The sequence below is a fragment of the Mustela nigripes genome, chromosome 1 (genome assembly GCF_022355385.1).
Source record: "Mustela nigripes isolate SB6536 chromosome 1, MUSNIG.SB6536, whole genome shotgun sequence".
NCBI classification, from domain to species: Eukaryota; Metazoa; Chordata; class Mammalia; order Carnivora; family Mustelidae; genus Mustela; species Mustela nigripes.
Window position 1 is genome coordinate 128,964,370 of NC_081557.1, and position 19,056 is coordinate 128,983,425.

At 33.8% G+C, this 19,056-nt stretch overlaps 1 protein-coding gene across 4 annotated transcripts in view; it reads right to left on the reverse strand.

The window, feature by feature from the left end:
- The window catches only part of LRBA (LPS responsive beige-like anchor protein), a 729,505-nt gene that overhangs the window by 72,086 nt on the left and 638,363 nt on the right, over positions 1 to 19,056 (reverse strand). For all 4 annotated transcript variants that reach the window (XM_059373625.1, XM_059373604.1, XM_059373615.1 and 1 more), the window contains exon 48: positions 7,592 to 7,759. In XM_059373625.1, coding sequence (XP_059229608.1) covers positions 7,592 to 7,759 — 168 coding nt within the window. The remainder of the gene's footprint in view (positions 1 to 7,591; positions 7,760 to 19,056) is intronic.

Here is a 19,056-nt window from a genome sequence, read left to right on the forward strand (position 1 = left end):
TCCACTGCACAGTCCTCCACCTTCTAAGCTACTTTCTTTAAGATCCCACACAGCGACTCTTAGAATAATCCGGTGGGTACTTTCCAGTTCTTACCTTTTCAGTCTTCTTTCAGATAGATACTAAGACACACATGTAGTTATGTCGCTAACCTTCAACCTATAATCCACTGCCTTATGCCAATGCAGTTGTAATTACTGTTTATGGCATTAAAGGCCCTTTATGGTAAGGCTCCTACCTTTCTCTCTCACCTTGTCACCTCTGGTTCATTGCACATATATCACAGTCTCCTGTTCGTGATCTCTCTCACCTATATGCAGAAAGCCTATATAATTTCTTCTGTGTAGATAGATACCCTTTGCTCATGATTCTACCTAATGTTCTCATTCATCCTCCAATCTACAGCCTCTCATTTTCCAGAAAACAAGACTGGATTCTGGCAGTCTGGAGTTAGTGCATATTGTCTATGCCTGTGCATACATACAGTGTATACATATAGTGTACCTCTATACTGAATTTAATCACAGTATACTATAATTGTTTACTTACCCATATTCCCATGCTAGACAATGAATTCAAGCTGATGAGGAAAGGGGCTTGACTGTCAACTTTTTAACTGTACTATATAATTTTAGTATAGTAAAAGCTTGTTTTAAAAAATGAATAAATTGGGACACCACAATGGCTCAATCAGTTAAGCACCTGCCTTCGGGTTGGGATTGAGTCCCACATTGGGTTCCCTGTTCAGTGAGGAGTCTGCTTCTTCCTCTTCCTTTGTCCCTCCCCCAGGCTTGTGCCCTCTCTCTCTCGCAAATAAACAAATAAAATCTTTAAAAAATGAACAAATTAATGACCTATTCTTGTTTTGAGTTCTTGTCTCACTTTACAATGAACTCTACAAGTGTCCTCTAGGAAATAGTCTCTGATAACCTATCTAGTATAAGCATTTTATGTTCTTTCTGTGATGCAATCAGTAACTCATATTCTTTTTATGGTTGTGTTTCTTAACTCAGGGTTTTAACAGAGAACAACATAAGGAAAGGAACTAACATTTAACGGATACTTATGATGGGATAGGTACCATGCCAGGCACTTTAAATGCATTATACCACATCTAATCTGTTGGGTAGGTATACTCATACCAATTCTATATATGAGGAAACAGAGTCCTAAGATAAGGCAAGTCACACAACTAGTGGGCATCAGGATCAGCAATTAATTTCATATCTATCTATTTATTTGCTTGTTTATTCTTCTGTATCACACTGCATTATATTGCAAGACTTAGCACTATGAAATGGAATGGCTGTATTAAAAAATTATCATATTCATTTTAATAACATCCAAAAACCTTTGAAAATTAATCATGCATATTTAGATGAATAGTGCTAAGGAACAAAGTAATATATAGTAGTCCCCCTATATCTGCAGTTTCACTTCAATGGAGTCTGTTACCTCTTATCAACCATGGCCTGGAAGCAAATGACTCTACTTCTGCCACATAATCAGGTCAATACTAGCCTAACACTATGTGACAATGTCTATGTCATTCACCTCATTTCATCTCATTGGGTAGGCATTTTATCATCTCACACCATCACAAGAAGGGTGAGTACAATAAGATATTTTGAGAGTGAGAGAAGCCACATTCACATAACTTTTATTACAGTGTATTGTTACAGCTATTCTATTTTACTTTTAGTTATTGTTGTTAATCTCTTACTGTGTCTAATTTATAAAATAAACTTTATTATAAGTATTATGTATAGGACAAAACACAGTATTTATAGGTTTAGTACTATCCACAGTTTCAGGCATCCATTGGGGGTCTTGAAACATATCCCCCATGTATAGGGGGCAACTACTGTATTTATCTTTCAAGATATTGAGTACCTACCATACTTAGAACATAACAGGCCATGTTTTTTAAGTAAATGAAAATCTAATACATATTTTTATACAATGTAAAAAATCTGTATGTGATGAGTGGGAAACTTTCCAGTTAAAATTTAATTTTCTAATAATTGGGACGCCTGGGTGGCTCAGTTGGTTAAGGGGCTGCCTTCGGCTCAGGTCATAATCCCAGCGTCCTGGGATCGAGTCCCACATCGGGCTCCTTGCTTGGCAGGGAGCCTGCTTCTCCCTCTGCCTCTGCCTGCCACTCTGTCTGCCTGTGCTTGCTTTCACTTCTCTCTCTATGACAAATAAATAAAATAAAATCTTTAAAAAAAAAAGATTGTAATTTTCTAATAATTAACTAACTACTTGGGGTTGTGGAAAAGAGAAAGAAGCCAAGGAAATGTAAAGCAAAAGTTTTAAATAATTTAAGCAAATGCTGATCTTGAAAAATAAATACTTTTGAGGTAGCTCCTTGAAAAGCTAAATACCATAAAATCTAGAAATCTACTTTTGGGTATATATATAAGAGAACTGAAAGCAGAGATCTAAACAGACACTTACACACCAATGTTTATAGAAACACTATTCACAATAGCCAAAGGTGAAAACAACTCAAAATGTCCATAATCAGAAGAATGGATAAACAAAATATGGTATGCCCAAATAATGGGATATTATTCATCCTTATAAGGAAGTAAATTTTGACATATGCTACAATACAGATGAACATTGGAGATACTATGCTAAGTGAAATAGGCTGAAAAGGATGAATATGTGACTCCACTTCTATGAGGTACCTACAGTAGTTGAATTCCTAGAGATAGAAAACAAAATGGGGGTAGTCAAGGACTAAGGAGGAGTGGGGGCGTGGATCAAGAGTTACTGTTTCAAGGAATACAGAGTTTCAGTTTGGGAAGATGGAAAACTTCTGGAAATGGATGGTAGTAATGGTTGCACAACACTGAATTACACTCAAAATGGTTAAAATGGTAAGTTTTATGCTATATTTTTATAACAAAACATTATTTGAAGTCCTAACATGTTAGTTTAAATGAAAGAAAAATATTATTTAATTTATACATATATTTCAATTATATGTCTAATATCTAAATGGACTAAAACAAAATTCAAACATTCTACCAAGTTAATTTAACAAACATTTACTATCCTATTGTCTGACCCCATGCCTAGAATTTGGATTCAGAAAATATGGTCACCAAAGATATATGATAGCCAATGGTCATTATAGCCATACTGTGTACTAGCCATACAGGCAATTTAAGTTTGGATTAATCAGAAATAAATAAAATTAAATATTCAGTTTTTCAGTCACACTAGCCATATTTCAAATGTATAACAGCTACATAGGACTAGTAGCTACTGTACTGAACAGTGCTCTTTTACATTATACTTTAAATACTAAATGGTAAACTTCTTTGGTAAATCATTGGCAAATATGAGTAAGAGAGGGGGTTAGTCCAGAATAATAACAAAGAGCCAAAACTGATTATTATTTGTCCCAGTTCCATGAAAAATATTGTTCATATTTTGACAGAGACTGCATTAAATCTGTAGATTGCTTTGTGTAGAGTGGACATTTTAACTATATTGGTTCATCTAATCTATGACATAGGATATCTTTCCATTTGTGTCATCTTCAATTTCTTTCCTAACAGTTTTATAATTTGTATGGAACCAGAAGACCCAAAAGGGCCAAAGCAACCTTGAGAAAGAAGAAAAAAGCTGGAGGTATCACAATCCTAGATTTCAAGAAATGCTACAAATCTGAAGTAATCAAAACAGTATGGTACCAGCACAAAAAGACACATAGATCTATGAAACAGAAGAGAGAGCCCAGAAACAAACCCATGCATGTCTGGTCAATTAATCTGTAACAAAGGAGGCAAGAATATACAATGGGGAAAAAATAGTCTCTTCAACAAATGGTACTGGGAAAACTAAACAACTACATGCAAAATAATGAAACTGTGTATGGTTTGTTATACCAATCACAAAAACAAACCCCAAATGAATTAAAGGCCTAAATGTGAGATCTGAAACCACAAAAATCCTAGAAGAAAGCATAGGTTATAATTTCTCTAATATCAGCACAGGGACATTTTTCCAGATCTGTCCTCTCAGGCAAGAGAAATAAAGCAAAATTCAACTATGGAGACTACACCAAAATAAAAAGTTTTTGCACAGCAAAGGAAACCATCAACAAAATGAAAAAGCAACCTACCAAATGGGAGAACATATTTGCAAACGATATATCCAAAAAAGGATTAATTATCCCAAGAATATCAAGAGCTTCTACAACTTAACAGCAAACACCAAATAATCCAATTGGAAAAAATAAATGGGCAGAGGATCTAAATAGACATTTTTCCAAATGTCTTTTGGATGGCCAACAGACACATAAAAAGATGTTCAGTATCACTCATCATCAGGGAAATGCAAATCAAAACCACAATGAAATATCATCTCATATCAGTCAGAGGGCTAAAATTAAAGACAAGAAATAACAACTGTTGGCAAGGATGTGGAGAAAAAAAAACACTTGTACACTGTTGGTGGGAATGCAAACTGGTGCAGCCACTGTAGAAAACAGTACAGACATTCCTCAAAAAATTAAAAATAGAATTACCTTATGATCCAGTAATTTCACTACTGTTTACCCCAAAACAATTAAAACATGAATTCAAAAAGATAAAGGCACTCCCATGTTTACTTCAGCACTATGTACAATAGCCAAGCTTTGAAAGCAACCCAAGTCCATCTGTAGATGAATGGATAAAGAAGATGCGGGGTATATGTATGTATATGTATGTATATGTATGTGTGAATATTACTCAGCCATAAAAAATGAAATCTTGCCATTCACAACAACATGGATGGACCTACCTTATACCTTAGGGTATAATGCTAAGTGAAACAAGTCAGAGAAAGACAAGTATCACATGATTTCATTCATATGTAGAATTTAAAAATTAAACAAACAAACAAACAAAAGGAAAAAGAGACAACCAAAAAAACCAGACTCTTAAATACAGAGAACAAACTGGTAGTTGCCAGAGACAAGGTGAGTGTGGGGAATGGGTAAAACAGATAAAAGGGAAAAACAAAAAAGCAAAAAAACAGCAACAAAAATTCCCTCATAAAACAAAGAACCAATTACATTCTGTAAACAACCCGCTAATTAAACGTTTCACTTTTTAACCAGTAGTATCACAAGGGTACAAGCTGAGAGCCATCCTTTACCATGCAAATGTAGCATAAACTTTAATGACAAGGAAGGCATGTTCTATCATCTTTGATATTCCAATAGTCTCTAAAAAAATATAGGATCCCATATCGGAAGAAAGTGTTAAGTATATCTTCATGGCAACTCTACAGAGTACTATAGAATTTCAAAATTAACATTACAGATTATTGCTAAATATGCTGCTATGTTAAGTAAAACAGGAGATTCTAGGATAAAGAAGATATGGTATATATACACAATAGAGTATTATGCAGCCATCAAACAAATGAAATCTTGCCATTTGCTACAACGTAGATGGAACTAGAGGGTATTATGCTTAGCAAAATAAATCAATCAGAGAGAGACAATTACCATATGATCCCCCTGATATGGGGAAGTTGAGAGGCAACGTGAGGGGCTTGGGGGGTAGGAAAGGAATAAATGAAACAAGATGGGATTGGGAGGGAGACAAACCATAAGAGACTTTTTTTTTAAAGATTTTTTTTTTAATTTATTTGACAGAGAGAGAGATCACAAGTAGGCAGTGAGTTAGGCAGAGAAAGAAAGGGAAGCAGGCTCCCCGCTGAGCAGAGAGCCTGATGCGGGGCTCGATCCCAAGACACTGAGATCATGACCTGAGCCGAAGGCAGTGGCTTAATCCACTGAGCAACCCAGGAGCCCCCCCATAAGAGACTCTTAATCACACAAAACAAACTGAGAGTTGCTGGGGGGAGGGGGTAAGGGAAAGGGTGGTTGGGTTATGGACATTGGGGAAGGTATGTACTATGGTGAGTGCTGTGAAGTGTGTAAACCTGGCAATTCATAGACCCATACCCCTGGGGATAATAATATATGTTAATTAAAAAATTAAAAATTATTTTAAAAATATTTAAAAAACAGGAGATAGTAAAATGAAATTTATACTGTGATTTCAGTCATAAAGCAGCTAGGCAGACATATGAATAATTACTATAAGGGCACATGAAAAAATAAAAATAGGTGATGTATTTGTTGAAGAATTATGGACATCTATAAAACAAAGTAACACTGTTCAAATGCTTTTAGAACAAAAAAGGAAGCTGGTCTATGCTTTTCTATTCTAACAATGAAATTATATACTGTTTTGTAACAACATTTGTATGTTTGCTGTAACCTCGGTTTCATATATGGAAATATGTATATTCTGTATTGTGCAATCAGTTGTTGCTCTAATAAAATAAAATGGCCCTGCAAAGAACATTTTCAAAGAACTGAAAAATTAGAAAAGTCTTCATGAGTTCCTTTGATTCCAGCTCTAAATTAAGCTGAAAAATAACAATTCAAAACCTGTGCAATTTGGGGCGCCTGGGTGGCTCAGTGGGTTAAGCCGCTGCCTTCGGCTCAGGTCATGATCTCAGGGTCCTGGGATCGAGTCCCGCATCGGGCTCTCTGCTCCGCAGGGAGCCTGCTTCCCTCTCTTTCTCTCTGCCTGCCTCTCCATCTACTTGTGATCTCTCTCTGTCAAATAGATAAATAAAATCTTTAAAAAAAAATGTCAAAACCTGTGCAATTTAAGACAAATGTACACATAATACACGATGCCTCTGTTTGTGTACTGTTTGTTATCTGGGACATAAAGCAGACAATAATATATACTGGCAAATATATTTAAATATGTATACTGTCAATATTACCGTGTCATAAGTAGAATTAAAAAGGAATGCATCACATGTTGGTGAAAAATAGCAAGCCTTACTCATCACAAATAATGTTCCCTTTACAGTGATATAAAACATTCCCTATGAATCACTCTTGGTTTCTTAAATATGCTTGTTCTAAAATTGTATAGATACTTATGATGGTCTAACTCTATAATCTTTGTACATGCTGTATGTTAGCATTAGGAGAATGCATAACTAGATTAAAAATAAAATTATCAAGGCTATATGCAGACTTTTTGGTTTATGTTGTATTTATTAAAACTATGTGTTGAGTGTTCTACCTAAGAAAATAAATGACAAAGATAAAACAAGGTTGAGACTTCCTTCCAACTCTTAACTTCTATTTGGTTAACATAGACTTATGTACTATATATATGTATATATGAGTTTTACATATATATATGTTTTATCACATTTAAAAAGATTTATGCTTATAATATTTTAATAATTACTATTTTCCTAACACTTTTATGAGAGTAGCCTTCAAAGTTATAAAAATTGTAAATATGATCAATGATCCCTGAATGGGTTCAAACTGAAGAAGTGCTCATTTTATATTGACTCAAATGTTTTGCGGAGGCCAGTCTTGGATTCAAGTTCCAGCTTAGGTCACTACCTGAGAGGTCATTCTGCTCAACTCACTTCACTCATCTGGTTTTTAGTTTCATCATAAGCAAATGAAAGCACGGGAGGAGGATATCCAGTACCTTCTAGTCTAAAGATACCTGAGAGATCCAGTCAGAAATTTACCTCTCTCAATACAGGATCAGTTATTGAATTCAGATTGACAGCTCCTTCATAGGTCAGGTAATAGAACACATTGAGGGATCGAACAGCCTCTGGTCCTAGCTGTTTATAGCCAAAAATGAGATCAATCCATTGGTGAAGCTGGCAGGAAACAAATTCACTCTCCAGGGCCTGAAAAAGAGGGCACAGATCATATTGTTATACTGATTTCAGCTTTTTAAAAAATAGAGAAATTTAGAACAAGCAGTAAAGTTTTACACTAAATTTACTGTGAATAGACTTATTCTGATGTCCTATTTTCCAACGGAGTCAGTTCTCCTTTGTTTATAATTAGAAAATTTCTGGCACTTGTCACACTGAACTGTATTACGTTGGTTACATGTCAGTATGATTCTACTACACCGTAAGCACTGTGAGGGCCAGGACTGAGTCTATTTTGGTCATATTTGTAACTCAGGGCCTCACAGGTACCCAATTTATGCTTCAAAGAATGGAGGTGATGCAATGTAAAGGCTACTTTGGAAAAAATGTGAAAACATCACCTATTTACTATCCACCTGAAAGGCTTACGATTTTTCTAGATATAAACATTTTCTTGTCTACTGCAATAACTATAACCAAATTATTTAGCTATTTCAACTGAGTTTCTACTCCAGCAAATTTTATCTTTGGAGGGATACTGTAATTATTATGTTACTTATGTGTCCAATAAACAATGAATGAACATAATCAAGTATCCAGTGGAAATGCTGAATCCACTTCAATTCATCATTACTTTCCCAGTTACCAGCACTGCACCTAAAACACAGTAGGTACTAATAATTGTTTGCTGAATTTGATAAAGTTATAAATACAAAAGAGTTTAAAAAACTGGACACATTTTTTTATAGATGTATTCAAATTTGTATTATTTAAAATTCTTTAAAGTTATTTCACCATAAAGCTTTAGCATTATGGACTATTTTATCTATCAGTAATGCTATTCAAATCACAGAGCTCTAAAACTGAAACAGGGAAGCCCAATTTGAAGTATATCAAATTGTACAGATGATATAGCTCATTGAAACGCTTACTCTATGTGTAGTGAGTATACAGCTGTGATGTGTTTTTGGTGTGGCTTACTACAATATCAATAGTATAAAAAGAAATCTGTTGGTTTTAAAACAAAATTGAATGACCTTTACAGCAAGCAACCAGTAAGATATAAACCACCTCATGACAAAAGACGTTTCTATTAGCTCACAGGTGTACACTTGTATAAGTCTATGCTTTATTAAAATAAGTGCATATGAGGGTACCTGCCTGGCTGTCAGTGGAGCATGTGACCCTTAATCTTGGGGTTGTGAAACTGAGCCCCTCTTGGGTGTAGATTACTCAAAAAATAAAATCTTAAAAAAAGAAATCCTTATCTAAAATAAGTGCCTGAGAATCAAAAACATTTACAACTGAATTCAAATAATATATTTCCTTTAATATTTAAGAGGATGACACAATATACCACATACTATATATAATGAAAAAATTATTCTGTAAATAAAACTCTTGTAATTCTCATATTCCAAAGTATACCCAAAATGAAATAAAAATATTTAGCTAGCTTCAACAGTGAAAGTTGTTTTAGACATCTCTTATAAAACTCATGATATTTATAAATTTAGTAAATAGCTAAGAGAACTGCTGAATATTATTGGAAATAGAGAAAGGCTTGTAATAACTAAGTAAATTCCTATTTTAAGTACATGGATTTAAAATTAATCTGAAAATTCAGGAATTATTAATGGAAGTTGCACACAAAAATGATACGTTTGTTTCATTAACTCGGGCCTTGGGTAGGGATGGGGCAATGGGGGCCATGTTTAAAGTGACACATAAAAACAGCAATTGTCTTAATTTGTGTGCAGTGCACTCCACACAAAAGCTCTAAATATGTTCAAATTAGAGCAAGCTGCTTGATTGTCACTGCAGTCTCATGTCACATTAATGCATGACAAACATTAAACCATACACTTAAATGGCAATTTATATCATTTAAATGTTTACTGCCAGACTAGCTCATCACTCATTTAAATGTGACTTTCTGACAGCTAATTTCAGTTAATTTTCTCCAATTCACTTAATTAGAACTTTCAATCAGGAAGGACCTACACATATCTTTAGCTTACATTCTTTTTAGTTGTTCAAAATCTGAGTTAATAAACTGCTGAAAAGCCCTACTATAATAGATTAGCAAGTAACATCTCTGAGTCTACAAAAAAAGTGTGACTGTATGAAGAAAACTCACAGTATGTACTTTTAGAAGGAACCTACACTTATTTATGTAAATAATACTCTCGCCAGTAGTTTAAATAAAAAACGTTTATTTCATATACACACACTATTGAAACAATAAAAAAACCCTGCATCCAAGCTAATTAAAAATTAATGATTTCAAAATTGTTTAATAAGATAAAACAGTCAGGAGTCTCCTGAGTGTCCGTGGTGTTGCGATTTGAGACTATAAAATTCCAGTAAGCTCAGCACATGATAAAGTATGAGGGAATTTTCTCAATATTAAAGCTTTAAAAAGCAGGGTAATTTTATTTTATGTGTCATCAAAGAATTGTGAGTTTTCTTAATGTCAATTACTTCTTTATGCACATTAAAAATGGTGAACTTGGTAATATTTAGATGCTTAAACCTTTATATGTTGATACTATGTCAGAACATTAAGCAAAAATGTTGAAATGAAAGACACTGTGTGACCCCATTACACCTCAAACACACATGCAGAGGATGACCACAGTTTCATGGTTCACCCCTCCCTTTACACTGTCATATTGGTCAAGCCTTAAGGGGTTGCCTAGTAATTCATGGAATTATTGGCAAAATCTTTTCCAGAAGTTCACGGATAGACTTCAAAACATTTTTAAAAACTGAACTAAAAATCTCATTAGTGGTCTTCAAGCATTTCTTACAATTTACCAAAGTTTTAAAAGGGGATCCAAAAGAACAACTGCTATGGGTAGAAGAGTTCCAAAGAGGTTTAAAATCATCTCAGTACAACGTCAGTTCTGGATTTTAACATCCCTTTGGCAGCAGTGAATAATAACTGCCTAGCCAAAAGTATGTCTAATAAACAAACGCACTTAATAAAGACTTGAGGTAAAGACAAGCCGGAGGAAATTACTGAGAGAAAGATTACAAATAATTCAAACTGGAATACCCTGAGATTACATCTTATAACTTGTGTTTTTGAAATTCAAAAACATAAATCATAAAACATTAAAAATTCTTTAAATCTCTTTTTATATGTTGATATAAAATACTTATATCCACATTTTTAGTCACAAAAAAATAAAAACATGACAGGGGAATGCTAAGCATTTGTGATTTTTCAAAGCCTTTAGGTCAGACAGTCCTCATTAAGACTGGAGTTAAATACGGTTTGCAGCTCAGGGATAGTAACATTCTTCCCATGCTGCTCTCAAACCTAACCAATCAATTGTTAGTACTCCCCTAGCAGGCTGGATACATCATTTACATCCAATGTGTGCTCTGAGTAAAATTTGTAAAAAGAAAATCCACTAAAATGTCCAACACAATACAGTAATATTCAACTCATCTGAGTTATTATAAAATAAATCAGTGACTAATGTCCAATTGTTAAGGATCAAATAAGACTATGAAAAGACTATCATATGAAGCCTCACACAAATTGTCAATCCAATCCAGGGGGACTCATATTAGTCTTGACAAACTGTCTTGGGGCTGATATCTGTTTTTTTAATGAGATCTATTAAACAGAGACTAACACACTTGAGATATGCTAAAAAGTATAGTATACAGATGTCAAATACAAATACTTATTAGTAACTTTCATTTGTTTGGTTCACATGCACAACATCAACAAATTCAAACTTTAATATTATAAAGATAATAGTAAATTATTCATAAACAACTCATTTGTGTAATCTTGTGTCAGAATTAATTATAACATATATGAATATGTGTCCCACAATAAATCTCATTGAAAGAATGTAATCTATGTGTTACTGAAACTAACCCATTAAGGAAATGAATTATTTATTGATAAAAAATATTATTTAAAATTATTCTAGTTTCCTCTAATACAATCAAATAATATGATAATTTATGTAGAAATGGCTTGTTTTTTCCAAAACATTCTAAGCTATCTTGGAATAAAAATTCTAAAATAAAAGGCATTAATCATGTGTTTGTTAATCTATGTATGCTTTAGAGATACTCCAGCAATTTCCTTTTATTTTCAATCAAATTTTCTCTAATGTAAAAATGATGTAAAATCAAGAAAACAAATTTTAATTAACAAAAGAAAGATAACTGTTCCTCTCAAGACCTGAAAACCTTATTTGTGTATTATTCCCAAATTAATGCTGATATTTATTTATGCTTTTGTTAAATGTTCTCATACAAAACCAATTTCAAAAAGCCATCAAATAAAAGCTACTGATATCTACAGGACAAATGATTTTTATGGAAAAAAAATCAAATAGCATTTACAAATCTTTACGTATAGAAATATAATGGTGTGGGCACCTGGGTGGCTCAGTGGGTTAAGCCGCTGCCTTCGGCTCAGGTCATGATCTCAGGGTCCTGGGATCGAGTCCCGCATCGGGCTCTCTGCTCAGCAGGGAGCCTGCTTCCTCCTCTCTCTCTCTGCCTGCCTCTCTGCCTACTTATAATCTCTCTCTGTCAAATAAATAAATAAAATCTAAAAAAAAAAAAAAAAAAAGAAATATAATGGTGTAACCAGAAGGAAGTAGGTCTGTGTAACCCAGATACACATTTCTGCACAACTATACCACCAACTTCCCTTCTTAGGCTTCCAGAAGACCCGATTTAGTCCTGAGATTCAAAATGCATTAGCTGTAAGTATCAAAAAAGAAAATAAAAATCAATGACTAACCCTCTTGACCTGGTAGGCATTTAAATATAATATGTATTTAATCATTTTTTATTTTATTTATTCATTTATTTTTATTCTTAAATCATATTATAAAGAGCTTTAAAAAATTTTTATGTAATGTACACCCAATGTAGTGCTCGAACTCACAACCTTGAGATCAAGAGTTGCATGCTTTTCTGACTGAGCTAGTCATGTCCTCAATTATGTTTTATTTATTTATTTATTTTTAAAAGATTTTATTTATTTGAGAGAGAGACAGAGGGTAGAAGTAGGCAGAGCAGCAGGCAGAGGGAGGTGAAGAAGCAGGCTCTCCGCTGAGCAGGGAACCCAATGCAGGGCTCGATCCCAGGACCCTGGGATCATGATCTGAGCCAAAGTCAGATGCTTAACCAACTGAGCCGCCCAGGCATCCCCCAATTATGTTTTAAATGGAAGAATAAAAATTAGTTTCATACATTTTTATTAAGAGTATGAATTCGTTTTGAGTATAGATCGCATGTTTCAAATGAGCTAATGTTGGGATTGGCCAGAATGTAATATACAACATTATGAACTTGGAATTTTAAGTATTTTTCACTTCAAATACATTTAATACAGCCTTCTTCCTACACAAACACACACACGCACACACACACAGATTTAAAATGAACTGGTCTGTTATGTTTGCATGTGCTGGATTTCAAACACTAGTGGTAATGTTTCCTTAACATTGATATATGACCTTTGTAATTTACATTGAAGAAAGCTGTTTTTTTCAGCCTAATTAGAACTGTTTCAAATTTTCCTGCTAAATATATGATATAAAGTCCTTTCAACTTTTTTATTCTAGAGTTTCTTTCCATGTCAACTTTGTTCCAATCAAAATATGCTTTGAATTAAATGATTTTGATTGAATATGTGGATCATATTTCACTTCTAAGATTTAAAGTCCAAAAAGGAAAAGTTTAGCCTGTTCAAACAAAGCAAGAGCAGCCACTTTGCGGAAAGCTATTCACATTTAAGAAGACTGACAAATTGTTTGTGTGCACCATTAGGTCTAGTTTCTGCAATAGTTGCCAGATTTCCTGTGCCCCTAATAAGATACATTAACTCCTTAAATGCTGGTTCCGAATTTGTGATGAATTCAAGTAAGATTAGAAAATTTTTTATTTTTCTATAAGTTCCTTCTTCTAAATAAATGTAAAGAATAGTAAAGAAATTTGTTATTATATCAAAATTTTCAAGAAACAAAAGATTTTGTTTTTCAAAACAAAATCATTTTTTCATAATTGAACAGATGCAAGTTCAGAATATAAATATACTTTCCAAATGGTATTTTCGACAAAGCCACATTAATCCTCATTTTTTAAAAAAATTAAACTAGTTAAAGAAAATAGTTGGATAAAATGTCAGCATGTAGGAATATTAAACTAGTTAATAATTACTTGTTCGGATAAACACAACAGTGAAAATATTGGAATATGAAATAACTATAATCTAACATGTGCTTAACATTCTCTTATATTGATTATAAATATATCACAATGCTTCGGAATTCAGACATTCACCTTCATATAGAACAAAAACATGAAACAAATTATATGCTATTTACAAAAAAAAAGTTTAACTTTGAGGGCTTAACAATATGTGAGAAGCTGTGACATTAAGAACAATAAGTAATGAATGTCAGAGAAAAAAGGATCAAGGATTTAGAGAGAGAAATTATGGGATGCTAAGAATAGAAATTATATCTGACAGTTGAAAAAAATGAAATTCAGTCAACAACACACTGAAGTTCATGCTGAAAAGCAGATAGAGAAATCACTAAAAGGAATTCTGTACTTCTAAACTGCCCTTGAACTGCTGAGCAGAAGAAAGATTTTGAAGCCAGCAGCATACTGTTCATTTCTACATTTATATCATTACTAAAGAAAGTGTGAGTTAGTATCATATCTTGATATAACCATCAAGCACTCGTGCATCTTCTGGCAGGAGAATCATTCTGTCTACGATTGTTATTGTGTAGTTTTAAATGGACTAGTCAACCAGCTGTTATATATTTTACACACTGAAGGCCATGTTTCCTTTGAAATTCATAGTTTTAATCTCAACTGAAGTCTGTATTGCTGTGTGCCAAGATCAAAAGGATTAGGCAAACTTGTGCAATTACCCTCCTTTTCAGAGAGATGATTTTTTTCTAATGTTTAAAATATTCCTATATGCTGACATTTTATCCAACTATTTTCTTTAGAGCTACAGAACTTTAAAACATTTAATTAACATTTCAACCTTAGGTCACTCTTAATCTGAAACCTAGGAATTCATAATATACAGATATTTTAAACTAGTTACAGTATAACACACATAGGGAGATGGGGCTTTTAAAAACATTCTATTTAGTAAGAACAAATGGGGAACAACTATAATTAAATGATAGATATGCCCATCTATTTTATTATGTGTTTGAATTTTGCATGACTTCATGAAGAAAACAGTACATGGAGCTTAAAGCAATGCATATGCACCAAGATAAATTTAACATAAGAGAAGGTAATGCAAAAATTAGAAGTATATAAAAATCATGCCATGAAATTCGATAGACTTAGAAGTACACCATATATTTGTTCCTAAGCTTTCTAGCAGGCAACATAAAGAAAGAAACACGAACACTTACAAGAGTCAAAAATGACCATAATGTAAAAACAAACCAGATGGCCTAGAAAAACACATTATTTCTATTCCTGAGATAAGAAATTCCTCCCTTGGCAATATGATGGAATCCAGGTATGTGACTCTCAGAGGGACTCACTTAATCCTGGGATAGATTTAAAGTATAGACAAATGGAGAGACTACATACTCTTCAGGCAATCCTGCATAAACATTATTTCTCTTAGGTAAGGCTTTGAATGGTAAATTCTAGATTACACTCCATGACAAGTACCTGGAATGCAGCCATTTTATTTTGTCAGTTAAATGTAGAGACACATGCTTCACCAGCAGCTAAATGAGTCACAAGACTAATAGTATCTCAAAAATGTGAAGAGTATAAGGAGAAAGACACAAATAAGCCTCTATAGAAGGCAGGTCCATCTTCACTTGAAAGGGGTAGTAGCCTATGCTATGCTAAGACAGGTCCAAGGTTCTCCTCAGAAATTCTGAGTTAACTTTCCCACATAGATAAACAGGAAACAAGAGCCTCCAAATGCTAACCATGATGCCCCAATACTACAGATGTTAAAATGTCTAAAAGTGGTATAGTAAATGCTCAATCCATTAAAAAGAATTAGGAAAGTATCCTTAGGAAATTAATTTTGAGTACTATAAATGGTTGTTATATTAAGGTAAACTAGTTAAAAAAATACACACTTAAGTAATTAAAGTATCAATACAAAATTCTCAACTATCTATCTATGTATAGAAAAAAGAACAGATTTCCTCTAGCAACCACTGAAAAGTATTAATTTGGAGGGTGACCTTCTGGAGTTTTTATTTTATAGTCAGTTACACAGGGAAGGAAAACAAAACTAAAAAAGAAAAAACAAAAACAAAAATTAATCCTTTCCCATTTGCTTATCCTCATAGATCTGATAAATACTAGCAGTCTCTAGCCTTTGAAGATGGCCAGACCAGAATCCCTACTTATTGCCAGATGTAGTTTAATCCCACAGGGACTCCAGACAAAAACAAGGAGCTGTCTTCATGGCACCAATGATTCTCTGGACTGAATGCCATAAACTTATATTGGCAAATCAAAATCCTTGGCAAAATAGAACATTTATTATACCACCACTTCCAAGACTATCCAATAAAGAAAAGTGAATTAAAGAATATGATGCAAAGTTGAATATTTTTTTAAAGCACTGACAAGTTCAGCCAGAGAATTACATCTGCAGTCACTTTGTGTATGCTATTGTATACACAAACATTATTTAAGGAATAAAAGTCTTTTTTTCCTTCAGCAATCTTTACACCCAATGTGGGGCTTGAAATCACAAGCCCGAGATCAAGAGCTGCATGCTCTACTGAGGGAGTCAGTCAGGCACCCAAAAGTCTTTTTTCATTCTACAACTTTTAACACCAGCAGTTCTGTCATCTGCTCAATCAACAAACATTTACTGAGCGCTCACTATAGGTTCTGTTCTATGCCAGATTCTGGGGATAATGAGATGAGATGTCTCTTTGGAGGAGGGGTACGGAGCAAAAGGTCATCTCTAAGATGACTACAACAGTCTATGTGAGAACTAGTGAGAGCCTCAAGGAAGTAGCAGTGGGAGTGAAGAAAAAGGGATAGATTTCAGAAAGATTCAAGTTATTACTTATATCAACTGTAAAAAGTGAAGGAAAGAGAGTTAGAATGATACCCAGGTTTCAACTTTGGACCTTAACAGTACTGGAGAAGGAACAGTTTAGATGGTAAAAGATTAACTCAGTTTTGAATTTAGTATTTATAATTTAGACTTTTTAAAATAGATTTGAGGTTAACCCTAAGCTTTTTTTAATCGAAGCCTGGTAATTATAACAGAAATATACATACTACTTAAATATTAAATATGTTCATGTTCAATACTGGGATGCCCAAGCCAAAAAAACTGGGGGTAATAAAAGGATTGTCAAGACATTACACTCGTGCTGTCCAAATGAAAATATAATGCAAGCCACATGTATAACTTAAAATTTCTAGAAGCCACATTTTTTTAAAAAGGTGAAAATAATTTTAGGATAGCATATTTTTTTTTGTTTTTTTTAATTTTTTTTATTTTTTTCAATTTAATTTTTTATTTTTTTTATAAACATTTATTTTTATCCCCAGGGGTACAGGTCTGTGAATCACCAGGTTTACACACTTCACAGCACTCACCAAAGCACATACCCTCCCCAATGTCCATAATCCCACCCCCTTCTCCCAAACCCCCTCCACCCAGCAACCTTCGGTTTGTTTTGTGAGATTAAGAGTCACTTATGGTTTGTCTCCCTCCCAATCCCATCTTGTTTCATTTATTCTTCTCCTACCCACTTAAGCCCCCATGTTGCATCACCACTTCCTCATATCAGGGAGATCATAGGATAGTTGTCTTTCTCTGCTTGACTTATTTCGCTAAGCATGATACGCTCTAGTTCCATCCATGTTGTCGCACATGGCAAGATTTCATTTCTTTTGATGGCTGCATAGTAGCAATGTCCACAATAGCCAAACTATGGAAAGAACCTACATGTCCATCAACAGATGAATGGATCAAGAAGATGTGGTATATATACACAATGGAATACTAGGATAGCATATTTAATCAAGAATATTTAAAAATCATTAAAAAATATAATAATATAAAACTAATTTTGTATCAGATCTTATAAATTTGGTATGAATTTTATACTTACAACATACAGAAAATCTCAGTGCAGACTAGCCATATTTCAAGTGGTCAGTAGCCACAAGTGTAGCTACCATCTGTCACCATACAACACTATTACAATACTATTGATGTATTACAATACTATTGATGATATTCCCTGTACTTTCATCCCAGTTGCATTTAGATTTTTATGGCATTTTGATGTAAAACATAATGTAGGGATTAACAATATTTAATTTTTAAAAAAATACAGATTCTTCTACTGAAAATAAAGGTAAGCCTTACAAAGCACACACACACGCAGACTACCAAGTGGTCAGTTTTAAAGAAGTCATTAAAATTCCCAGTGCTAGACTGGCTAAATCTTAGGACATGAGAGCAAAAATATAACATTTTCAAGTGTGAAATAGACATAATGTTCTGCAATGTATATTCCTTAGCCATTTACAAATCTCTGAAGAACTATAGCAGCATTCAAAAGATGGCAATATGCCTACCCTCTCTTCCAATAAAAGTGAGGGCCTAATTCTAGCAACTATGATGCCACCTACAAACTCCATCCTTAAAAGTCCTTTGTTCGAATTTTTACATATTGGGGTGCCTTGGTGGCACACTCAGTTAATATGTCTGACACTTGATTTTGGCAGGGGTCATGATCTTGGGGTCCTGGGATTGAGCCCTGAGTCAAGCTCTGTGCTCAGTGTGGAATCCACTTGACAGTCTCCCTCTCTCTCCCCCTCTGCTCCCTCCACCCAGCTCATGCACACCCATGTGTGCTCTCTAAAATAAATAAAATCCTAAAAAAACTTTCTACGTATTTTCTGCTCAGCTTACTGTGCCAGCTATATACTTTAAGAACTACCATATAGCCATGGACTACAATTTAGGACTGAGAGCACAACATTGGCTGAAAGTCAGTTATACAAAATCTGTAGGCAATATTCATAACATAACATAAAATAACACATTCATAACATAAAAAGCACCTCATATTAGTAGCAGATAGAACTAGCTTCTGTTTGCCCACTCCTAGAAATTCCTTAACACATGTAATAACAGTATATGATTCTCTAAATCACAATTAATTGTAGGTCTGATTCTTTCTGAATTATCAAAGAAATAATGTTTAGCTAATGGGGTCAGTCTTGTTTAATTACTTTTATGCAGCCATGAATAAACAGGCAATATAAGATCAATAATCTAAACTTCCTGA